The following is a 25,397-nucleotide window of genomic DNA, read 5'->3' on the forward strand; positions in this document are numbered from 1 at the left end:
CAGGCTGGTGAGAAGAAAGGGTAATGAGACAAATGAGTTTCCTAGACAGTGTCTTCAGTCTGTAGGCCATAGAGAGCTTTGATCACCAGCCCTTCTGCCTGTCACCTTCCCACTAAAGCTCATGCAGACTTTTTACTTTAAGAGTCCGTGTCCCGGTATGCAGCTCAGCTCCTCCCTCTAAAGCTCATGCTGCACGTGTGGCTGATGCCTATGAGTGTTTAGAGAGCATGCCGCCATCTGGGATGAGGCCACCCAGATGTTTGCGTTGTGACTCTAATCTGCATGGGACAGCAGGCGTTCTCTGCTCACTTTGTGTCCCCCTCATGGTGCTCTTGGTGGTCACATCTTCACCGCTTCCCTGTGGTGATGGTTCTGTAAGGAAATATTTGAAGCAGGCAGGAGCGGTGTCTGCTGCTGCTCTGAGGAGACCTGTTGTCCTGCACCACCCTGGGCATGTGTCAGGAGAGAGACGTGGAGACCACGTCCTGGACTCCACAGGGGTACACTCACTCTGGCTCCTTTCAGGCTTAGGTCACAGTAGGTGTTGGTTTGGCCTCGGTCTGGTCCTTTGTAGACATCTGCCCACATCACAAAGCCCCAAGCCTGGCAAGCCTATGTGATTGGCATTGCCTTCCCAGGAAGAGCCCAGTCCTGGAACAGCCAGGGTTGCAGGTGCATTGGCACGTAGTGGGGAGTGTGTGCAGGCCTTGCCTACCCGGTGCCTGGCGATGCTCGGCAACACCGTCCCATCCCTGAAATATCTTGGCCTTTGGGCTTGTCACTCCAATTAAAACTTAAATACAAAAGCAGCCAAGCTTCTTCCCTTTGTGTGAGTGAGCGCAAGACAGTGCCAGAGTGTGTCATGGAAACTGTTGGGGGGCTGTTTTCAGAGAGCTGTGCTTATGTAGGGGAGCCATCTCTTCAAGTGCTATGTCTTGCTGGGGTGCTGCTCAGGGCACCTGAGAGGCAGGTTTCTGTTTGCCAACAGTGAAGTCACCTCTGAGGCAGTGGTGAAAGTCATTCTCCACATGGTCACAGACACGGCCGCGCCAGGCCTCACGCGATGACTTATCTCTGGCAAGGACTTAAAATCGTCTCTCTGGCTGGTTGTCAAAAATTACATCATATCAGAGTAAACTGCTTTTAAATCGGACATCCATTATTCATGTATATTAACTGCTTTTTTATTTTTTTATTGGCTGTTTTGTGTGTGATTTACTTTTTTCCCCAGCTTCCTTGCCCTCTCCAATTGTCCATCTTTCTCATTCTTTTAAAAATCTTAGCTCACCTGTGAATTCCCCAGGTTGTTCACTTAGCTGTGTGTGTGAAGCAGTGTGCATACCTTGCTGTGTGTGTGAAGCAATGTGCACCTTGCTGTGTGTGTGAAGCAGTGTGCACCTTGCTGTGTGTGTGAAGCAATGTGCACACACTGCTGTGTGTGTAAAGTAGTGTGCACACCTTGCTTTGGGGTGAAATGTCTTGCTTGTCATTACCAGGATATATAATGTGTCCTTTCCCTTCCTATCTTCTGTATTTATAAAAATGACCATTGGTGGTGGCCCTGTTCTTGCAGAGATGCACCTAGGGAGCTGCAGAGCTGCCCAGGGCAGCTGACCGGCTGGGAGGGCAGCAGACTGCAGGTCTTTTGTAAGATTGCTGTTCTTGCCATGGGCAGACAGCACTTACAGGTCGTGCATATCACCGAGAACTCAGCCTGTGTGGCTGGCATCTGGTCACTATGGGACATTTCCCTCACTTCCGGCCTTGCACTGGAGTGGGGGCTCAAGTCTGCTGTGTTACTGCCCGCAGTGCTGACGCTGCGCTGTGCAGCCTGTGTTTGCTATGTCTCTACAGTTACTTGAGTCACTATCCCTCCCAACTTCGCAGGCCTTTTTCTGGAGTGATTTCTTCATTTGCTTTGCTAGTGAAGCCCAGAGCTGTGTTTCTACTTAAAATGTTCTCATTTTCCCATCCCTCTTAAAGGCCCGTGTGGCCAGACTGCCATTGTCCGAGGTTGATAGGTGATTGCTCAGTCCCTTGAAGACACTGCTGGTTTTGACATCCATTGACGCTCGTGAGAAAGTGGCTGGAACTGCTCACCCCTCAGAGGACTTCTCCTCCTTTGCTGTTGGAAGGTTGGCTCATCCAGTTCTGAGCCAACCTGGAAACCCAGCACGGCCCTGTCTCAGAAACAACAGAACCACAGCACGAGGTCCTCACCTGTGGTTTCCCTCCAGCATCTTCATATAGATTTATTTCCATTTCTCCTGTTGGGGATTTCTGGTGTTTCCCTCAGCCGTAGAAAACACTCAGTCTGTACCTGTTGAAGCTTCTTCATTTGCTCACTGGAGCTCAGGTGAGATGTGTGATGGACCAGCTTCCTGCTCCCCACTCCCTCCCATCTACCTCTCTGCGTGTGTACTGAGGAACTGTTCAAAACCAGCTTCCTGCTCCCTGGTTCACCCTCAGGCCTGTCCGTCTACCATGACTTCTAGAATCTGGGTTCAGTTTCTCAAACACACTCAGTTTGCTGTGCTTCTCACACGGTAGGTGACTCTCTACACACTGACTCTGTGGCCTTTACCTGAAACGGCCAGTACCTTGTTATCCCATCTCTGCTTCTCTCTGTCTCGGCTGTAGGACTTGTCCTTTATTGTGAGCCAATGCATGACTGGTGTTGATTTGTAGGTCCCACAAAGGTCTGATAGCTCTGGGTTTGGGGGAGCATTGTGCTCCCCTGAGTTGAGCTGAGCTGAGCTGCTCCAGACATGGGCCCACTGTCACCCCACAGGCTTAGCTTTATACAGAGATCTCAGCTGTGTGTTGTTCTCTGCTGCCAGATGCTGGGTCCCCACCTGGCATTGTCAGGTGTCCCCATAGTAGCCCCTGGCCAGGCTCCCTCATTTCTTTCTGGTCTCAGTGCTCCCATCACCTTGGGCTTCTGTGAATTGTGCTGCTTCCCTTGAGCGAATGGAATGTGCAAAAGGCTGTTTGGTAACAGACTTGATTTGCACTTTGAGAAGCTGTTTGCTAGGTGAAACACGAATTAATAAAAACTCGGGGTCAGAAATTGGGGTTCAACATGAAGATCTGAAAAAACAGCCAGCACTGGTTTTTACCTCGACCTCAGTCTGAAATGGCGATCCTGCCTCCTGGAATCTCAGGAGACTGCATCTGAGAGCTGTTTTCCCCCATTTTATATTCCTCTCTGGGGCTGGGATTAAAGGCATGCCCCAACCAGTTTCTGTGGCAACTAGTGTGGCTACTGGAATTAAGGTGTGTGTTATCATAATCTGGTCTGTAAAGCTGACCAGTGGGACTGTTTTACTCTCAAATCTTCAGGCAGTCTTATTAAAATACAGTTAAGGGCTGGAGAGATGGCTCAGAGGTTAAGAGCACTGACTGCTCTTCCAGAGATCCTGAGTTCAATTCCCAGCAACCACATGGTGGCTCACAACCATCTGTAATGAGATCTGGTGCCCTCTTCTGGCCTGCAGGCATATGTGGAGGCTAAACACTGTGTACATAATAAATAAAAATCTCTAAAAAAAAAAATAAAAACTTAAAAAAAATACAATACAGTTAAAATCCACTACTACCAGGCTTCCTGGTCTGCCAACTTGTCAGACAACAAGGGAGCCCACAGGATTGGGGCAGGATGAGACATCTCCTTGTGGATCCCCAAGGTCACCTAATGGAGGAAAGAGTTAAGCACAAACTGGAGTGGATTCTAGGTTTGCTTGGTTACCAATCCTAGCTGGTTATCACCAAACACAAATGCACACACCTAGCAAGATGCAGGCCCACATAACTACCATGGCATCTGATCCCTGCTAGTCATGCTGAAAGGCAGTGGGCAGCAGCATTTCTGCTCCAGGGACCTTACATCCCTGGTTGAGGAAGCATTCTCCACTGTGTAAGGGCTAGGTAACAAAGCCGCACCCGGCCTTCAAGACTGCAGTCTTGGGCTGTTTCCCCTCCTTGTTTGCGAGCTGCAGGCTGATGACACGGTTCAGGGTGGCACTTGGGAACACCAGATGCAGTGCATTGACCAAAAACACCCCCTGCTCTGCTGAGAGGGAAGAAGCCTTCATGCCAAGGGTGGTAGTGGGGAGGGCAGAGTACACTTAAAGTGGGTGCAGATGGAGAGCGGGAGCCGGCGCTCTCTGTTCAGAACTGGCTTCTGACCATGGCTTTTCTCAAAGAGCAAAGTGTATGTGGTAGTGAAGGAAGAGGCCCGGAGGGTGGCAGGGAGGTAGCAGGCAGCTGTGTCTACAGTCTGCAACCCTTGGGTCAGCTCTTCCCTCTGAGTCCATTCAGCACACCCCTTGCTTAAAGGGGAGCAGGCAAACGCTCTTGGATTCCAAAGGTTCTTAGTGCAGTTGTTGTGGGACGAGGCTCTGTCCACTGCTGACCGTGTTGCCAAGGGGGCTGAGATCCTGAGGAGGTGAGCCAGCCACTTTCTGCAGTTTTGGTAAAATTAAACTCAGAGTTGTGTTCCTTGTTCATCAGAACACGACACAGTTTCTCTCTCGGCAAGGCTCCAAAGCTCTTTGAAGACATCTCTGTCTGTTGGTGGCTCATGTTCACAGATGGGTGATGTCAGTCCTGTGTTTAGGAAGAACTTGCTGTGCTGAGTCCTGATTTCAAAGGGTGGAGGAGCGGGTGGCAGGCTTTGAACCAACCCCACTGAGAGGGTAGTAGCCATCTTCTAGCCCTTCCATCGGGATTTGGCTGGAATCCCACAGCCTCTAGAATCCAGCACAAACCAGTCACATGGAGAAGATACAGACCTCCCTGCCCAGAGTAGTTGCTGATGCTTTCCAGACGTTGGACCTGTGACCATTTCCATCCTGACTGTGTGACCAGTACAACAGCCCTCCTCCTGCTTGAGACCCCAGCTGCTAGGGCATAGCAACACGATGGCTCTGTGGTCCCAGAAGAGGCAGGTCCCATGTGTGGGAGCGTGGGGCAGCTGGGCTAGCAGCAGCTGGTACAGACACAGCTCTTTGAGCTGTCAGTGTGTTGGCTGCCACACCCGTTTACTCCAGTCCTGCACAGAAGAGGATTCATAAGTGTTCGTCACTGGCTGTTGAATGTTTTATCAAAAACTGAATAGAAACAACTTATCATATGGAATTATATATGCACAAAAGTTCTCCATTCAGAAGAACCAGAGCTACTTGTGGAGAAGCAGCTGTGAAATACCAAGCTCACAGAAATGCCTTGTATGTTCAGAGCAAGAGAGATAGACCCTCACACTCAAAATCTACTTGTTCTTACCAGACTGTTCTGGGTGGCTGGTTCCTGGAGATGGGTCACACTCTTCTACTATGTAATTTATTCTTATAACTTACTATGAGATACATTGCAGTCTTTCAGTTGTAATATATCTTTAAAAGTATAGTTGAGACCAGTCAGAATAGTTGAAAGGATTCGAAAGCTATGTTTTATCAGAAATGACTTCCGCTCTCAGAGGGGGAAGTAAGCAGAAACGGAAAACTCCCTATCCAGTCCCTTACAAAGAGGATGCTTCTGTTCACGTGAGGGTCATGCAGGTCCACTAGAAGACAGTGACACGAGAACTTGATCTCATAGCGCAGATGTCTTGTGCAGATGTCTTCAGGATGCACAGCAGTCTGGGCTTCGCTTTAGAAAGAACTCCTAGGAACACAGGATGACAGCACATGCCTGCACCATGATTGCTGCTAACACTGCTGAACCTGCATTTGCTGCTTGGCCGCTCTATCGACTCGCTGGCCACATTAGTGCCGAGCATCTGCTCCCAGATTGCATCTGGGGGGGAGTTTCCCCTTCTCTCCAGCATCTCTGAACACCTCTGAGAACAACTCAAGTGGTCGTGGGTTAAGACTCACCCAAGCAGGGCAATAAAGAGAAAAATTCGTCTAATGCATGGTCTTAACAAGAGGGAGTGTGAGCATGAATAATTGATATCACTCGTCTGTGGCAATCAGATAAAATGAAGTCCCATTTGCTCAACCTTATTAAAAGAGAGAGAGAGTGGGAGGGAGGGAGCCATGGTAAAGGTCGTTAAGGGACTTGTAGCGTGGAAGACCTGCCTTCGAGATGGTAATGTGTTTTCCAATCTCTGTGGTCTTTAACTAAACGCAATGGTAAAGGTTCTCTTTGGATAGTTCTGATCCGTTGAATTATTGAACATTTTAGAAATCCTTGACTGCTGACTTAGATGTCTTTATGATGAATTTGCAGTCTTTTTGGTGGGGATTATCTCCCTGTACCACTCAGAGATGATTGATCCACTTGTCAAAATAGAACTGGAAAAAAAGTGGAGGCTGCTGCTGGCTTGTGTGAGCCTCAGTCCTTGTACTTTTACCTCTGCCTTCCTGCTGTGTGCACTGGTGTACCTTAAAAACAAACAGATCAATCCAAAATATTGAAATCTGTGATGATAATTAAATCCAAAATGGTTGCTCCAAAAAGATGAGTCACTTTTAAAACTGTCCCCCAGTAGTTGTGCTTGTTGGGGGGCGCTGTGGACCCTCTCTGCGTGCAGAGCAGGGCACTGGAGTGTCTTTCCACAGACACTGCTCAGTGCTGGGGACATTTTCAAGACACACCATCAGGTTGCTGGTTTTCACTTTTCATCCTTGAGGAGCCACCTGTGATAATGTCCAGCTCATTTGCTGAAGATGGATTTGATCACGTGTCTGTTAGAAACAGCTTTCTGTCAGGAGCTAGGGATGGTGCATATCTTTAATTCCAGCACTCAGGAGGCAGAGGTACGGGGGGATCTCTGAGTTCAAGGGCAGCTTCGTCTACAGGCTGAGTTCCAGGACAGCTAGAACTACATAGCAAGACCCTGTTTTTAAAATAAATAAGTAAACAAACCCAACTTTCTGTCAGGAACCTTTCATCTTAGCTGCATCTTGGCTTGTGCATTAGGTGCTGAGAATCTGTGACTTCTGCTCTTTCCTTCCAGTGTTAGCAGTAGCTGTGACTGTGGTGTTAGACAACCACAGAGTCTCAAAGATTCAGGTACAGAAATGTGTACTGTTCCCACGGAGGAGATGATTTTACGTGTTAGGAATTTCTCAGAACCGACATAAGACTCTCCACTCAGAAGTGTCTGGGTTAACCAGGAGAGAGAGTATGGTCTCTATAGGAGTGCCGCTGAGTTGCTCTGAAACCCAGCTCAGTGTGCTCACCACATGCTCAGCAGAAGTCAGCAGAGGTGCAGTGAGGGGGCCTGGGTCCTGTACTGTTGTTCATTGAATGCCTCCCATGAGCTAATAATTTCTTTCATTAAAAAACTCTTGGGGCTTCTGTGCAATCCGTCCTTTATTCCCCTTTGCTGAGGAAGCAGTGCAGACACCTTCCAGGAGGACTGCACCGTGTGAAGCCCACAAGCATCTTCTCACCAGCTTTCATGACCAAACCGAGGGGAGAGTGGGGAAGAAGACGGAAGAAGGTGCTGTTGGGCCGTAACTACATGCACTATCTGGTGCAGCTTCCTAGAGCCTCTGTACGCTCTTCAGTTAACCCCAAATTCAAAGCCAGTGACCTGTAGCCTTCTTTCCTTTCAAACAAACAGAAAACAATCACCTGGGCTGGGCTTCAGTGCAGCAGTGTGGGGAAAGCAGGCTGCTGACCCGCCATTCGTGTGTCTCTTTCTCCTGCTTTTGCTTTGGCCAAGGACCTCTTTGGTTTCCCTTTCTTGGTCTTTTGTCAATTGAGTAGTTATGCCCCTGGGAAGTGTCCAAGCCATTGAGTAACCCAGTGTCTTCTGGGGACGGCGAAATGCTCATTCCTCAAAGGTGGCACAGTAAGAAGTGTGTGACATCCCTCTGCCGTGTGAGACTGACACCTATGCTCTCCCCTCTCAGATCCTGGTGTATAGCCTGGAAGCAGAACGCTGTCTCTCAAAGCTCGGCAATGCGCTCGGTGACTTCACCTGTGTCAACCTCCGGGACAGCCCTCCCCACCTCATGGTCAGTGGCAACATGGACAGGAGGTAGGTCCGGGCTGAAATGATGCTCATCTGTGGCCCTGAGCATGAGTGCCTCATACTTGAGCCTTGCCTGCAGTCCCCAACCCCCACTCCACCTCTGGACTTGGAGCGGTCTTGCATTAGGTAATAGTTGGACCTTCTATGCCTCCACTTCACTTCTGAAGCACACAGGATGGTTGGTCCTCTTTTCAGGCAGTTGGTGGATGGTCCAGCGAGACCACTTGGAATATCTTTTGTCCCCCTGTTACAGAATTTGTTTGGCACAGAAAAGCTCGCTTTCTGATATTAAAAACAATAACCTAAGAGACTGGCCGTGCTCAGCACAATAGGGCTGCCTGCCAAGTGATGCCAAGAGTGTATTTCAGAGCACTGTGTGTCCCTCTGGTGACGGGAAAGAGACTTGATGGGAACAGATTCCAGTTTCTATTTAGCTGATTAGTGGCATTCTCTTTAACACATTGGCTGAGGAAGTTGGTTTTCCTGGTCCAGGGGCCAGTGCCAGCCTTTAGCACCGCAGGGTAGTGTTTAAAAAGACCCTTCCAGTCCAAAGTTTAGTTTTCTCCCCCTTGTCTTGTCTTCTCCTTTGCTTTCTCTCTGCTTTTTGGCTAGTTACCTACTGCGTCTAATTCAGTGCCCCAGAGAGAGGTAGACTGGCCAGTCGCCAGGGCTGCTGGCACCCCTCCCCTGGGCCCAGCCCCGGGCTGCAGGTGCGGGGCTGCTCGGCTCTGGGGTTTCTTTGTGCCAGATCCCAGAGCTCTGTCCCAGCGGAGTAGCAGCTTGCAGAAGCCACTGTTGGATCACATAGTGTTTGTATCCCGAGCCCCACCCCAGCCCACCCCACCTAGAGCAAAGAGCCTGAACGTGCTTTGTGGGGAGAAGGCTCTGTCCCTCTCTCACAGGGACTCCTCTGGTGACTCAGAATGTGGGGCTTGCAGATGGATGTCTGAGTTTGCTGTGCTAAGGCTTCGGTGGCTAGAGAGGTAGCTCAGTCAGTAAATGACTGCGGGGCAAACATGACCTAAATTTGGATCCCAGAACCCATGTGAGCACTTGGGAAGCAGAGGCAAGGGAATCTCTTTGAGTTCAAACCTAGTCCATGTAGTGAGGTCTAGGCCAGCAAAAACTACATGCTGAGACCCTTTCTAAAAACAATAACAACCACAAAAGCAATTGTCACACTCATCTGTAACCCTGCAGGGAAGGGAAACAGGCATGACTATCCTCAGAATTCAGTGGCCAGCAAATGAGAAAGCTCTGGGTTCAGCCTTTCTCAGAAGATAAAGTAGAGGGCAATTGAGGACAGCTGGCATTAACTCTGACTTCCACATGCCCTTGCTCACAGTTGCATACATGCATACACTACACACATGCATGCCCTTGCACACACACACACACACACCAACACAACCGCTGCCTAGGCTTTGCAAGTAACCCCTGTGTGTGGCCAGGGAAACAAACCACATCCTGTGAATGGAGCAGACAGTCTCCTCTGTTTTCTAGTGGAGCAAATGTTAGGGGCTCTTGGGAACTTCCAGGTATCAGGCCTAGGCAGTGGACTCTGCCCAGGATGTGTGTATAATACGAGTTTCTTGTTGCTGTCAGGAACCCAGGGCCCTGCTCCAGAGCAGAGGAGTCCCTCATGTGTGAAGACCTTAGCCCAGATAACTCCAGAATGTCACAGCCACTGTTAGCTGTCTCTCGCTGCAAACTGTCCTCCAGAACACGTAGGCATTCTCAGTAATGCTGACGTTTCCCTCTGGAGTGTACCCACCTCATCACACATCATAACTAGATGCCCTCTGGTCAGCGTGGAGCCCAAATTTGATTTTTAGAAACTTATTTTATTAGGATGTAGCGGAATTAAGTTTTTAAAATAAAGCAGGGAGGTCCCAGGGTTCTCCATACAACATCAATCTTTCTCAGCATTAGAGCTCCACCCCCCACTCCCCTTAGAATAAACCCAGTATACGGACCTGGACTTGTGTCTGCAGTGAGGGCTTACAGTTAGCCTTCTGAGGAAAAGCCAAGATTCCCTGCCTCATCTAAGAGTCCAGCTATGTAAATAATAATTTTAATTCTGTGGAAGAATTAAAATGTTTGAAAGCCCTTATAGGTAAGTTTTCTTCCATGTGCAGGCCAGGGCAGCTGTGCCCAGTGGGTAGGAATAGCTCCATGGACACACTGTCCTCAAAGCTAAGTCCTAGTCTGCTCTTTCCTTTTTTTTTTTTTTTTTTGTTTTAAGACAGGGTTTCTCTGTGGCTTTGGAGCCTGTCCTGGCACTAGCTCTGTAGACCAGGCTGGTCTCGAACTCAGAGATCCGCCTGCCTCTGCCTCCCGAGTGCTGGGATTAAAGGCGTGCGCCACCATCGCCCGGCATTGCTCTTTCCTTTTAAACTCATTCCTGCCCCACCCTACAGTTGTATTGGGAACCCCTCTTCAGGGCAGGACCACAGGAAGCACTGGAGCAGTGGGAAAGGAAGCCTCCTGGCAGAGCCACTTCCCCAGGTGCTCTGCTGCAGTCCGTCAGCAGACTGCCGAGAGCAGCAAACTGAACCCAGAGCCTCCGCATTCCTGTCAGTGAGTGGAGGAAAACTTGGAGCAGTGAGATTCCCTCCCTGTGTGCCTTGGACGGTGAAACCCAGGGTAGAGAGGGAGGGAGGGAGAGTCAGGATCAGAGTCAGTGCTGGGACAAGATTGCAACTGTCAGGGTGCTAAGGCACATTCCTTGACCACGAGCTCTCAGCTACTCTCCCCAGATATACAGCTTACTTATTGTGTGTGTGTGTGTGTGCGCGTCTGTGCGTGTACATCCATGTGTGTGTACATCCGTGTGCGTGTACATCCATGCGTGTGTGTGCCTGTGTCTGCGTGTACATCCGTGTGTGTGCGTGTACATCCATGCGTGTGTGTGCGCCTGTGTCTGTGTGTGTACATCCGTGTGTGTGCGCGCCTGTGTCTGTGTGTACATCCATGCGTGTGTGTGCGCCTGTGTCTGTGTGTGTACATCCGTGTGTGTGCGTGTACATCCGTGTGCGTGTACATCCATGCGGGGTGTGGGTGTTGGTACAGCACAAGTGTGGATGAAGCTCAGAGGACAACACTGTCTTCAGCTTCACCTCCTCCATGTTGGCTATGTGTTCAATCACCAGCATCTGGAGATTCTCCTGTCCCTACCTCTCATCTCACCATAGGAGAGCCAGATTACAGACGTGCTGCTGTGTCCATCTTTAGCTGGGTCTTGAGGGGCCAAACTCAAGTCTTTATTTTTGTCTGCCAAGCATTTTACCCACAAAGCCGCCTCCCCAGCACAAGTCCATTTTCAGAACCACTTCCTTGAGGCAGAACTCAGGTGCCGTGTGACCCACCAGCTTAAATGCAGTCAATTCCAGGGTAGTACCCCAGAGAGAAGCCCTGTACTGGGAGCTGTCACTGCTGTCTCCCCCACGCCCTCCACTCTGAGCAACCATTACGTGACTTTCCTTTGGTGTGCGTTTACCTGTGGACGCACATAAAAATGGTTGACATGGCCTTTTATGACATATTCCTACCTGGTCCAGTGTTTTCAAGGTAAGCCCAGTGGTAGCTTGTATCCAGACATTAGTCACTTCTTTTTAATAGCCAACTAATGTTCATCACTGGCAGACATCATTCTGTCCATCTTGTTAAGCTAGTGGACATCTGGGTGGCCTAATTATTTAAATCTCTTAATAGTTTTGACCATTATAATTCCTGTGTAGATTTTTGTGTATCTTCAATTTTCTTGGGTATAGACACCTAGGGATTGAATTGCCAGCTTCAGTGGTAATTGCCACACTCTTCTTGTTTGGCTGTTCATCCTGCCTGTCCTGGCCTTGGGGAATCTTCCAGTTTCTCTGTCTCCTCAGCCCATGTATTATCCTCAATCTGTGTGGCAGTCAACCTCGTCTGTGAGGTGTCTCCTTGTACTTTGATTTGCATCATGCTGGTGCCTAAGGACCCGTTTTCCTGTCTTATGGTTCATCTGCACATCTTCTGTAGAGAGATGACTATCGAAATCCTGTTTTTGAGTCAGAGTGCAAATTGAGATATGGTTTCACTGTATAGCAAACTGGCCTAGCACTTGCTTTGTAGAACTTAGGGCAGTCCTGTATCTGCTGCTGAGTTCTGGGATTATAGGCATGAGCTACCACACTCACACTCAAATCCTGTTTTTAATTGAGACTTTTATTGCTGTGTTTTGATGGGGTTTTCAAGTTTTCCATCTGTAAGTCCCTTATCAGATCTGTCATTTGCAAGTAATTCTTCTTCTTGTGTAAGCTGTTTACTTGTTGAAAATGGTCTCTAAAATATGGGCTTTAAATGTTGATAGAGTGTGATTTATCTAGTTTTTCTTTTATTGCTTGTGTTATTACTTATTTGTAAAAAAAATTCCTACTCTAAGGTTATTAGTCTGTTTTCTTGCGTTTTATAATTTAATGTCTTATATTTGAAATGCATGACCTGTGAGGTAATTTGGGGTGTAGTGTGAGGTAGGGGTGCGGCTCTATGCTCAGTTGTCTCAGCTCTGTTTGTTGTCAAGATTGTTCTTTCCATTCTTAAAAATTAATTGACCATAAAAATTGAGTGTGTTTCCAGGTCCAATTCCGCCCTGTTTATGTTCCACTGGCCTCCGGCTAGACTTCCCTGCATCTTTTGGTTAGGGTGTACTAGGTAGAGTGAACATCCTTCCAAATGCCAGGCTTGCAAACAGTCTCCATACATGAAGGGAGGACCTCTGTGTCAGAGTTGTGTGTGGTGGCGTGCCGCCTGGGCGGTTAGCCACAGGTCTCAGCACAGCTCGGGCTGTGTGGTGAGTGGGCAGAAAGATGATTCTACTTAAGAGCATGCACTACCCATGCGGAGAAACTGAGCTTGACTCCCAGCACCCACAGCAGGTGGCTCACAACTGCCTGGAGCTCCTGCTGAGGGGACAGGATGCCTTCTTCTGGGCTGTGTAGGCACCTGCACTCTTGTGCACACAGACACACAGACAGCTGTGGCATGGGTTCTCTCCGACCACTCTTACCAAGGTTCTAGGGTCACCAGGCTTGCCCTGAGTGTTCTGCTGGGCCAGCCTGCGAATGTTAGCTAGAATTGTCCGTACTTCAGCTTTTGCTTTGGCCATCAGTGCTGTCCCAGGCTGGCCTTTTGTGAGCCACAGAGCTTAGGGTTTAGAAGATTCCTTGAGGAATCAGGTGCTAAGAGCTTCGGGGATCACCCCAAAGGGACAGCTGCTCGTATTTCATGCGGAAACCTCACACCGCAATGCTGGTTTGGCACAGAACATGCTGTAAGCTTAGCCGAGCTGGACAAAGCTGGATATGCCATGCATCTAAAAATGTGTTTCCCGTTGCTGTTAAGATGTACATCTCAGAAGGCTGGCTTCGGTGCTGTGAGTGAGGCATAGATTCTGCATATACACCCACAGCTCGGGGACAGCGAGGTCAGGCGAAAAGTGTGTACTAATCTTTTAAAAATACCAGTTTTCCCAATTAAGTCATAATTTTAAAATACTTGTGTGTTAATGATTTCCATGCATTTACCTTTATTTTCTGGATCTAACTGTAGCCAAGGTTGCGTTCTTCCTGAAGAACAGCCAACCCAGAGTCTGGGCACTGCCAGCTTTGCCAGCACAGTCTCCTTGTTATCATCCGGGACTGTGGAGTCCAAACCAGTAGGAAACACGCCCCAAGGTGTGACCCCCCAATTAGAGTCTTCTCGCTTCCTTCCTGCCCAGCACATAGAAAGTTGTGGTGTGCTTGTGTGTGGTGCCTGCTGCCAGGGCGCGTGCAGGGCGCGAACATTACGCTCACTCCATCTGCAAGTGTTATAATGAGTTATTCAAAGCCCTTCACACAGGACCAACCAGAGCGTGCCTCCCTCTCCGTTCCAGCGCGTTTTCCTGCCCATCTGATGGATGCTCCTCTGCTGGAGTCTTTGGAAGGTTCTGGTGTCTTTTGTTTTAATTGGCGGGCTAAAGCTGCCTCCTATGGTGCGGTTTTCATTAGTGAATGCTGCAGGGGGGGGGGGGCGCAGGGGCTGGCCTCCAAGCCCATCCATGAATATTAAACATAAGACAATTAGAGCTTTCAGACCAATTATTTTTCTTTCAGCAAGCAAGGTTGGTGATACTCACTAGCTGAGGATTCGCAGGATCTACCATTGGCCCCTTCCTGTCCCTGGAATCGGTCAGCCTGGCACGTCTCCACCCATTTGCTGGGCTACCTGTTTCCCAGCGTGGAATCTGCAGTTTGAGTGCTGAGGCTGCTGGCTCTGCCAGGGCATGCTGCCTTTGGGGCTGGTACTACACTTTGTCAGATGCTCTGGGCTGATACCTGCTTCCTAATGTGAATTTGATGGCTTGGGTGGACAGGACTCAGTTCTATCTGAGACAAGAAGCCAGATGTCTCTCTAAGATGTCAGAAGACTGGTCTTTCACAGGGTGGTTTCTGTTTCCCTAGTGAACCTGAGCTGCTGATGTCTCTGCTGCTGTCTTCATCTGACACCATCATGCCGCTCTCTAAACACAGTAGAGAATCAGACGGCAAACTCTGAACTAAGGGTCCAAATGTGTTTACCCGCATCCGTGTGTTACAGCCACACGGTAAACACTCACTGAGGGGCTCTTGATAGCCAACTTACACTCCACCCCCATCTTTTCAAAAGCCCATGCTGGGCTCCAGCCCCAGGCTCCCTCCTGGGTGCCCCACAGCCTTGGGTCTCTTGGCCTCCGGAGGCCTGAGGACAAGCAGCTGTGTGCACTTAGAGCCCCTCGCTGGAGACAGGGAGTGAGTAGCACTTGTAGACATAGCCTGCACTGCCATCTTGCCGTGTGGTCTTGATTCTGCATCCCAAGACTGTGATTGTTGGTTGTTTCTTTGTCAACGGTGGTAGTATGTTTTTTACAACAGGTTTTCTTGAACTTGCTTTGTTACAGCCATGTAGTCAAGAACAACCTAGAACTCTTGGTCCTTGTGCCTTTACCTCCCTTGTACTAGGATTCTGGATTGTACCATGATGCCTAACTTCTGTGGTCCCATGTTATACATACCTACTTATCACTAGCTATGAAAAAGATAAACTGAAACAAATGAGGTGTGCGCACCAGGGTGGAGCCAACACCCTCTGAGGCCTGACTTTTAAACAGCGTAGTCACATTTAGAATAAAGCAAAAACCCCACCTCTCTTCCCAAGGAGCTGCTATTAGTATTTAACTTCTGAACCGCGTTGATAGGAAGCATGCTCCGCACCTAAAAGCAAGTACGATAGGGGCCTCAGTGCGTACAGCTCCGTGATAGCTGCCTGTTGCCACACACACCTGCTCACACTTCAGGAGGACTAGCCCGTGACCTCTGCCTCAGCTGAGCAGTCCTTGTCCCCCTGGCCCCTCTGCAGATGGTGTAGACATGTCACCTGCTAACAGGTAGAGTTCTGAATGTCTGCCAGTGCTCTACTGTGGGGGTGTCCTGTGGCTGCCTGATGTGATGCGGTTACTTAAGGCATCCCCATCCAGTCGTTCAAATTCATGGCATCTCTAATGCTGCCTCTAATCTCCCTGGAAGTCTAATGATCAATTCTTAACAGGTAATTCCTTCTCCCCCAGGCTGCTTAAAACGTCTTTGTATGCTCCCATTGTTAAGATGACAGTTTCCAGAATGTAGTTTTTATTGTGATAGTGTTGACTAGCACTACCCCCTGGGCATTATCAGCCCATTTTTCTCCAGGACCTTCCTTAGGAAAAAAACAGTTTCCAGAATGTAGTTTTTATTGTGATAGTGTTGACTAGCACTACCCCCTGGGCATTATCAGCCCATTTTTCTCCAGGACCTTCCTTAGGTGTGCTGCACCTATGCTCCATGTCGCTCGCTGCTGGTTGCGCTGTGCTCCTTGCCTTCTCATGAAGTTCGTGTTCAGGGTCTGTGTCTTCATTCTGAAAGATGCATGCTTGTTTTGAAGCAAGAGTCAAGGTGTTGCGTGGCTCCTCACTGCTGCAGTGTGGACTGAGGGCAGCAGTAAAGGGTGTTAGTTTTGTTGTTTTTACCACATTATGTGGTGTGGGGGGAGGCTTCCCAAGCTGTCTGAAACCAAAGCCTGTCCCTGGGGTGTGTTGATAAGCACACGGGGCGAGCCCACAGGAGCCTGAGTGTCCTTACTCTGTTCATCGTGTTTTCTCACTTTTGTGACAGAGACAGCTTAAGAGTTTATTTTGAGTTCAGGGTTTGAAGCTATGGTCTATCAAGGTGGAAAGCCATGGCAGCCGAATGTGTCCCCTCTGGAAACACCCAAGTGGGAATGCCTTCTAAGCCAGTCCAGCCTAGCCCTCACACTGGGGGACTCGAGCTCAGTCCCTGCAGAGGAATTTGTGTGTGCACCAGCCATGGGTCTCACCATCAGGCCCAGGGTATGAGGCGTGTAACAGGCTCTGTTTTTGCTGAAGAGAGGTGATATAGGGGTAGCATCCGTTTTTACTTCTTAAGACCGGTAGACTTGGACACAGTATGCTCAAGAGGTGCTCCTTGCCTTTCCTCTCACTGTGAACTTGGAGGAACCGGTGAGGAAGGAGCCTCGGCTCTAGACTCGTGTTCATCATCTGAAGATCTTTTTAGAGTGGCTTGTGGGTTTTAAGAAGCCCCTCCCACTCATTTTTTAGTTTTTTGAAACAAGGTCTTGCTGCACAGCGCAGACCAGCCTCAGACTCTAGCAGTCCTTCCTCCGCTGGTCAGGCAAGAGCTCACCCACCAAGCCACATTCCAGGCACATTTTTATTCGACACAGAATATCACTTAGCTGTTGAGGGTGGCCTGAAACTTGTAATCCTCCTGCCTCAGCCTCTCAGGTAGCTGGTATTATATGTAACTCAGCTCTGAGCTGAGAAAACACAGCATACTGACATTAAATGTTTTCATAAAACTGAAGTCCATTTAAGATCAAATGGTGCCCACAGAGGTCAGAAGAGGGCACTGGGGCCCCAGCAGCAGGAGTCACAGGTGTTTGGTTCCTAGCACCCACGTCGGGCAGACAACAGACTCAGGTCCTCTCCACCAGCTCCTTGACTATGTTTCTTACAATTAGCGGTTGTCTATACAAAATTAGCTGTTGGGGCTGGAGAAGTGGCTCAGCAGTGAACAGCACAGACTGTTCTTGCAGAGGACCCAGTCTAATTCCCAGCACCCATGTGACAAGTAGCAACTATTACTCCAGTCCCAGAGGATCTCATGGCCTCCTCTGTTCTGCAGGCACTGAACACATGTGGTACAAACATAATCTTTAATGTTGAGTTGGGCATATTAATGTGGATAAGCTGCTGTTTCTCCTGGTGTCATTCCTGATCTTAGGTGCATTCACCATTTTTAGCAAGGTGCAGGAGCAGTGCTGTCGAGCCTGGCTGTCTAGAGGCTTCCTGTTCGAGCAGGGGGCTTGCTTCAGCCACGGGGCCTTAGAGTCAATGAAGCAGAGGGCAGATGCATGCCGGAAGTCCTGAGTTGGTATGATTACACCTCGTGAAGCTGACTGCGGGTTTCTTCTGTGTGCAGTATGTGGTAGCTCAGCTAGTCTCCAGGGGCTTCCTGTGGTCCTGTTGTCTGCCTGATGTTAGTTGTGCTGACAGCCTCCTCTCCTGGCTTCTGGATTTCAGAGCCCTTGTGGGCAGCTGCCCCTTACCTGGCCAGCCCTTGTCCATTGCTCTTGATCACTTAATCTGTTCTAGAAAGTCACTTATTCATCTAAATTTTCAATTTTGCAGATTTAAAAAAAAATGAACTCAAACAGAAAAGCTGGGGAGATTATAGAGACCAGGGAAGCAGATTTTGAAATCCATAAAACATGCTGCCTGTAAAAAGGAAGTTAGGTCCCCATGGCTTTGATAAAATTTGTCCCGAAGTCAACTTTTCTGGCACAGAACTGCAGTAGCCACCTTCATCCTCGGCACGTGCATCAGGTTGGACCCGGGGTCCACGCGACGACAGGCAAATGCTCACTTTGAGCAAAAGACAAGTTTTCCGTGATGCCTGCAGGCCTGGGGAGTAAGTGAGTTACAGTGACCCCCAGGACACTGGAAGCGGCGAGTGTGCATCTCGTAGATAACACACACTTTACCTCTGCCTGGTCAGCCCCACAGGGGAGCCCCATGGACTGCTGAGGGACCACACAGCTGAAGCAGGAGGAGCTGCAGGCTTCCTCACTAACCCTCTCCTGCTGGTGTTCTTCTTGCATCTTCCAGAGTCAGGCTCCATGACCTCCGCAGCGATAAAATCGCCCTGTCACTGTCTGCCCATCAGCTGGGGGTGTCCGCAGTCCAGATGGATGACTGGAAGATTGTCAGCGGGGGCGAGGAGGGACTGGTGTCCGTGTGGGATTACCGCATGAACCAGAAGCTGTGGGAGGTTCACTCCAGGTAAGCTGGCCTGCGGTGTGTGGGCGTCCCCAGGCCACCTGTGCCCACGCTGCCGCCTTCCTGAAAGCACCTTTGCAGGAGAGGAGACCTAGAAAGCCCAGTCCTGAGACTTCAGCGCCTCTCTCTTCCCCATTACTTCGCCCTGAGTAACACGCGGCCTTGCTGAGCGTCCTAGTTTCTTAGAGTGAACTTTCCACAGCTGTGTGGTTACTGCAGATTCCTTCATTTAGTTACAAGGAGAGGAGGATTTCCAGTGTGAAGGCAGATGGGTTGTCAAGTGTCCCCTTGTGCCAGACGGTGTGTGGCTTGCCCCTTCTCTCACTATGAAGATGGGCACATAGTGTGCAATTTAAGTAGCGCCAGCTAAGACAGCTCATATAGCCTTGAGCAGAGGAGACTCTGACTGGTGCCTCCTGGTAAAATTGCTCCTGTGGGCCTGCCTCAGTTCTGAATTTAGAAGCAACCTGGATCTCCCACCGCTCACGTGCCCCAGAGTCCTGTCTGGCTGAGCGTCAGCGCCTCGGTGAAGAGAGTGTGGCGCTGTGGAAGTGCACAGCAGAGAGCATAACGTGCACCTCTCCCACCAGACGCAAAGTCAAGGCAGCTCTACCTTTGCCTTCACTTTTTTTTTATTTACAGGTTGGTGAATTCTCTGGTACCACACTGCTCTTAACCCACCCTTCCCTAACGTCCATGGTGATGCACCATAGTGCCACCAGGTGGCGCCAAAGGGCAGCGCAAACTCCCACACTAGAATCCAGCGTTTTCCCAATTTAAGGAAAACCAGTAGAGAGCTGGTTCTCTGCACCTCCAGGACAGCACTGTCCTTTCTGGGCTTCTGCAGTGGCCCTTTCAGGATGCCCACACCCAGCATATCTTTCCAGCACTTGAGGGAGGCCCAGGGAAGTGAGGCTTTCTCTTGCAGGAGTCCTGGTCAGCACCCAGCTCTAGTCAAGCTGCTTGTCCGACCACCCACCCTCAGCCTGCCTTCCCTCGCCGAGCCCTTCCTTTATCACTCTCCTGTTATCCTCCAGCCAGAAGGCCTGCTCCCCGGTGGCCTCAGTCAGCCCCAGTTGGGGTGACATGGGACTCCTTTCTGCAGAGGAACCTCTGAGGACAAGCACCCATTTCCAGGAGACTGCATGCTGTTGTCTCCTGAATCACAGCGTGACTATCAGTTGTAGCCATCACTTCTGTTGGCTACATCAACATCTGCCATGTAGCAGGTTTGGCTCAAAGTGAACATCCTTCTATCCCAAACACACCAACTTGTTGAAGCAGTTGGTTGAAATGTGGAAAGGGTGCAGGTGTATGCAAAATGGAGGCAGACAAAGGCTTGGCTCGTGTCTGCTTCGTCATAATGGAAAGTTTGCCTAGAGAGTTTCAGGGTGCACAGCCAGGGCAGGCTGCCCCAGCCTTACAGTGTTCTTCCCCGTGGCTCCAGGCACCCTGTGCGCCACGTCTCCTTCAATAGCCACAGCCTGATCACCGCCAACGTGCCCTATGAGAAGGTGGTGCGCAACTCCGACATGGACAACTTCGCCTGTCACAGGAGGTCAGTGCGGGTTTGGGCACATCCTGAGAAATGGCTCAGTGTGGTTGCATCAGTACCCCACCATACCCCATTCCCAGTCACATACTCCTCTCGGTCCCTCCCCCCCAGCCCCATTCCCAGTCACATACTCTCTCAGGGCAGGGTACACAGTGACTGCTGTCAACCAGAAGCATGCACCGAGTGTCTGTCTAGAACATTCTGCAGCTGCTCCTGCATCTGGGGCAGAGCAGGACCGCAATCAGCTTGACAGAGAGGCGATGCCTCTTCTTAAACATTGTCTCTTGGGGCTCCCTGCTCACCTCAGTCATGGCGTCTGCGTATCTGATAGTGTGGGCTCCGCGTACATACTGTCACAACGGAGGGCTAGCCTCGACTGCATGCCTGTGCCACAGCAACCTTGCTGACTGGTGTTCATATCTGCTTCCCCTAGGCATCGTGGCCTGATCCATGCCTATGAGTTTGCAGTGGACCAGCTGGCCTTTCAGAGCTCTCTTCCTGTCTGCCGCTCTCCTTGTGACACCATGGCTGGGTACAGCTATGACCTAGCGCTGTCTTTCCCCTATGACAGTGTTTAGGCCAGCACCTCCTGGAGAAGTGGGAGGGCAGTTTACAGACGCTAGAACTGAAGAAGCTTTGCACACAGTGGGAGTTGGGGGCAGTGCTCTCCCAGGCGGCCATGGCCACACAGCCGTGCTGCTTCTCAACCACCCACACCGTGTCTGCTGCTCTCCTTCACCTGGGAATACACCTCAGCCTGTGACGGGAGCTTCTCCACACTCTAGGGCCTCACCTCGCTGGTCTGTGTGCCGTGCTGAGGGTGGGACCCAGAGCCTCAATGTAGGCGAGCGCTCAGAGTGGTCTCCCGACCCCACCTGGTCCAGCCCTCCTCTGTGGTTCTCACAGCTCGTCATTACAGACCTTACCTGTGAGGACTGCTCCATTTCACCTGCTGCCCTCCTCAGTACATGCTGCGAAGGAGACATCCCTCACTCCCTGGGGATGGGGTTGGGGAGCTCAGTTCCCGAGCCTGGCTGGCGGTACCTCTTCCCTCAGCACTCTGCCTGCAGAATGTTCAGGCAGATCCACAGTGGCCAGGAGAGCCAGTCAGGGAAAGCACTTGTGTGCAGAGACCAGAGTCCCGTCCCAACGGGTACTAGCCAAAAACAGCGTGGTAGGCAGGTGGTCAGGACACGCCACACTGGGTCTGCAGACAGCAAAAGCCATTGGGGCGGGGGAAGCTTTGTGCTCTGGAGACCAAGGCAGTTGAAAAAAGGGCATATATTTTCAGAGGGACGGGGACTGACCCACCTCTAGCCAGAATAATACTGAGACCAGCCCTGAGGTACTCATGGTTCCCGGGCCTAGAGGGACTTGGTCTTGTTTCCCAGTGCTGGGGATGAAACCTGGGGCCTCAGATGCCTACAAGGCAAGTGCTCCCACTGAGACACACCTCAAACCAGTATGTGCTTTTGTGGCATGAAGATTTCCCAGTTCAAGACAGTCAGGCCTCAGACATCCACTGTCTAGCTGAAGCTGAGCGTGGCCTCCTTGCAGCCCCCCTCCCACATCATCTGATGTGAAGCACACATCAGAGGGCCAAAAGGCAGCAGCTCTCTCTCTCTTGCTGGGCTGGCGCCCCCTGCTGGCCCGGTCTTGCTAGGCCTTCTCTACAGCCCGAATACTGGAGAAACTTGTCAGTCAGCACCGCATGACCAGGAAGGACCAGGAAGCGCTTGGAGAGCGGCTGCAGAGGTGACTGGAGTGAAGACGGCACACGCACTGCCAGCAGCTGGGGTGGCTTCATGCAGGGCGCTTGGGGACATGGCTCCTCACAGCAGCTCTGGGTGGTCCCTACTGTCAGCTAGCCTCCTGGGAGACTCCCCCTCCAGCAGACCTATCAGAGATCTCCCCACCGGCTTCTGGGGTTGCTGCCGAGCATCTGCTCAGAAGCCAGGAGACACCAGGACACGCCCCTGTAGCTTGCCGTTTGCCTTATGCCGTGTCTGCTGTTATTAAAGGTTCTGGACTCAGTTGTGGCCTTGTTTGCTGCTCCTGGAGGGGGCTCGGTGCTGACCCCTGGCAGTCGTGAAGTCTTCCGTTTATCACCCACAGCTGGGGGGTGGGGCACCACGACAGCACAGAGGTCTTTGGCTGGGCTGGCTGTCCATGGAGGCCATGAGCAGCCATGCTTCTACAGAAGTCCAGACAGCAGTTCCCATGAAATGTCTCAGGGACTGTGTGGCTTTCAGCTGAGCGACAGAATCACCAACCCTCCCCAGCAGTGGGGTTTCCATTCTTCCTGAACTGGAAAGCCAGCAACCCCATGGGCAAAGCGCTGAGTTCCCACTGTAAGCTCACAGCCCTTCCACGAGGGCGTGGCATACCCCAGTCCACTAGTTAAGTGGCACGTGGCCGTACCACAGGCCGTTTGCTTGGAGTTGAGAACCACATCCCTAGTGAAGGGGCTTTCAGTTGATAACTGCCCCAGGATAGTGGCTCAGACAGGGCACCGCTCCTCATGAGCTCTTGCTTGAAGCAGCAGATGGCACGGACCGTAGCATTGTAGCCACACATCCAGGCCAGATGGTTACCTGGCTACTGTGGCAGGCCTGCGGCGACTTGGCCCCCAATGCCTGTGTGTGCAGTAGCAGACTCCCCCCTGGGCACCAGCCTGGGCTCAACCTCTGATGCTGTCTCCTGCTTTGCACTAGGGAAAGGAACGCGAGCCCGTGCCCAGCTGAGCCTTGCTGTCACAGCTGCTCTTCCCAGGATACCCACCCCTCAGCCTCGCTACCCACTGCAGGGGCCCTTAGAGTGCCACCATTTTCTTGGGAAGACAAGCCTGCCCCTTGCTAGCTTATCATCACTGGGTTGCCCTCCTGTGACTGTTCCTACACCAAGCCCTGCTGGCGTTTATCCAGCTGTGGCAGAGACAAAGGTGCCATGGAGAGTGGCCTGGTTCCAACACGAGCTCCTCAAGGTCATGGCGTGCAAGGGCAGCCTTTGTGGCAGGTGTTTGCATTTCTGCCTCTCCTTGGGCTGCTTCAACTGCAGGCAGGTGGGAACGGAACCCAGAGTCAGACCAAGGGTCTGCCCTCTCCATCAGCACAGCACACAGGCATGTGAACCAGAGCCCAGTGGTTTTGTTCAAGTGCTGAAGAACCTGCTTCCCTAAGGGGTCAGAGCTGCAGGCTGCTCTGGTCTCTGTCCCTTTCCCATGATTTACATGTCACAAGGCTGCATGCAGCTGTCCATAAAGCTGTTTCTATGACATTTGCATTACGGAGCACACTGGGAAACGGACCAGAATAAGCATTTGTTTCACAAACCACCAAACAAAAAAAAAAACCTTTTATAAGTGGCGCACGGTGACTCCCACTTGTCCCACTCCCAGGAGGCTGAGATGGGAGGGTTTTAAGTTTGAAGCCCTGATGTTAGAAACAAGTTGATAAGAGGGCAATAACAGGGCTAGATCTCACCTGACTGCTGTAGGATATAAAGAGCCCACCAGACCTCTGCCCACCTGAGGACCCAAGCTCCACACACAGCCCCCGCTCACCGGCACCCTCAGACATGTGACTTCTGCTTCCACCTGGTCGGTTGCCACAGTTTCTGATGATCACTAGTGTGCTTGACACCTGTCCCCAAAAAGATATCAGTACATACCTGCTTCACGCTGCTGGTTGGGCACCTCATCTGGCTCATGTTCCCACAGGGGTGGGCGGCCTGGCTGCACTGGGGCCGGGTATCCCAGCAGTCCTGCAGGTAACAATGCACCCGCTTCCTCCCTTACCTGCAGACCACACAGCCCACATGGCAGGACTGTGCCAGGGCAGTGACCTTCAGCTCTTGTTGCTCCAAGGGCAGAACCCCCACGGGGCACTAAGGGATTAGTCTGCGCCTGCTTCCGTGGGAGCAGGTTTATGCCAGTTCACGGTCCTCCTCCTGCCCACCTATCGCAGAGCAAGCCTGGCGCAGAGCATTCTGGGAACAGAGCAGTAGTGCCCCAGGTGAGTTCTGCAGTGGGAACGGGGCCCAGCTGAGCCTGGTCCTGGCGATTGTGAGCAGATGAGCACGCCTGTGTGCCCGGAGGACCGTGCTTCCCCGTGAGTTGGTCTCATTAGCCGTGCCCAGGGCTTCAAAGACATTAGCAGGCCAACGGCGGGCAGCCCGCACAAGCACGTTTTGATACGCGTCCCTCACAGCAGCGTCTTCCCGACTAGAACTCCCGGCGTGGGCTGAGGGACTGCGATCCATTATTTATGAAAACATTCTACATTCATGAACTGCCTTTGTTGAGAAGGACACAGCTGAGACAAATTGGGAGAGTCTCAGGAAACCCAGGCCCTTGAGATGCCAAGGTGATGGCTGCCCACTGAGCCTGCAGGCCCTACAGAAGCCAGGAAGCCCCCGAGTTGGGGGATAGAGTAGGGAGGACACCTTTGTAGGATTCTCCTGGCTCTGAGCAGGGAGACAGGAGCCCCTCTATCTGTTCCTGCCTGCTGCTTTGTCAGGCCATGGCCAGGCGAGGCCTGCATTCAGAAGAGCAGCCCTGGCAGCGCCTTCAGACCTCTGTCCTCACCAGTCCAGAGAAGAGTGGTGGTGATGGGTGGCCCTGTGTCCCAGTGCCAGTCACAGGCCCAGTCCTGCCTGCCAAGCAGTTCAGAGCACCTGCAGATCCCCCAGCTCCTCACCCCTTGCCTCTGAGGTGCGACATAGTAACCAACCCTTCCCGTCTCCCCCACACACAACAGCAATCCTAACACATTCCTCTGAGCAGCCTGCTCACCCCTGTAACTGATCACAGCACATTTCTGCTTTTAAACAGGAAATGCTCATTTGAACCTCATCCTCAGCAGTGGCTTGGGGCCCCCTTGGTATCTGTGAAACAGGAGAACACCTGTTGATGAGAAGACTAGCCCACCACCTAGAACCTCCTCAGACAGCTTACTTGGGGACAGCAGCATGAACCCATAGAAGCTACTGGAGCTGGCACATCACCATGGAGGCACAGCCTGCCGTCAGCACGACAGGCACCCACAGGCAGAGAGGAGGCTGCTGGGGTTCCTTCAGGCATGAGTCGCTGTGCCCTGGGCAGCAGCAGGATAGTTGTACTAGTAACGACGGACACCATTATTTTACTAAACCAACAGAACTAAAATGCATGTAACGGCCAGCAGGAGGTGAAAGCATTTTCTGCAAGAACCTAATGGCTTGAGTTCGATCCCCGGAACCCATGTTTTAAAAAAAAGTTCAATTCCCACACCCACATCAGGCAGCGCACAGCTGCCTGAAACTCCAGCTCCAGGTGTGTCTCACGCACTCTTGGTTTGGAGCACCCACACTCGTGTGTACAAATTCACGTGGGCATACTTTGGTTTTTGTTTTTAAGTTGAATGTGATGGCCGACACCTGTAATCCCAGACCTCATGTGAAGTGGG

General features: G+C 51.2%; 1 protein-coding gene across 2 annotated transcripts in view; it reads left to right on the top strand.

Annotated features, from left to right (window-relative positions):
• The window catches only part of Fbxw8 (F-box and WD repeat domain containing 8), a 108,175-nt gene extending 86,189 nt beyond the window's left edge, over positions 1-21,986 (top strand). Inside the window, exons 8-11 of one of the 2 annotated variants that reach the window (XR_007594767.1) lie at positions 7,866-7,993; positions 18,228-18,401; positions 19,436-19,956; positions 20,387-20,424. Coding sequence is in view for 1 of the 2 variants with exons in the window: in XM_050158997.1 (XP_050014954.1) it covers positions 7,866-7,993; positions 18,228-18,401; positions 19,846-19,956; positions 20,387-20,531 (558 nt within the window). In the remaining variant the exon portion in view is untranslated. Of the gene's footprint in view, positions 1-7,865; positions 7,994-18,227; positions 18,402-19,435; positions 19,957-20,386 lie in introns of both variants that reach the window. The other variant, XM_050158997.1, reaches the window with a different exon arrangement.
• The last annotated feature ends 3,411 nt before the right edge of the window (positions 21,987-25,397 follow it).

This window comes from Alexandromys fortis, unplaced genomic scaffold (assembly GCF_014885135.2).
Source record: "Alexandromys fortis isolate MF-2015 unplaced genomic scaffold, M_Fortis_MF-2015_v1.1 scaffold_90, whole genome shotgun sequence".
Taxonomy (NCBI): domain Eukaryota; kingdom Metazoa; phylum Chordata; class Mammalia; order Rodentia; family Cricetidae; genus Alexandromys; species Alexandromys fortis.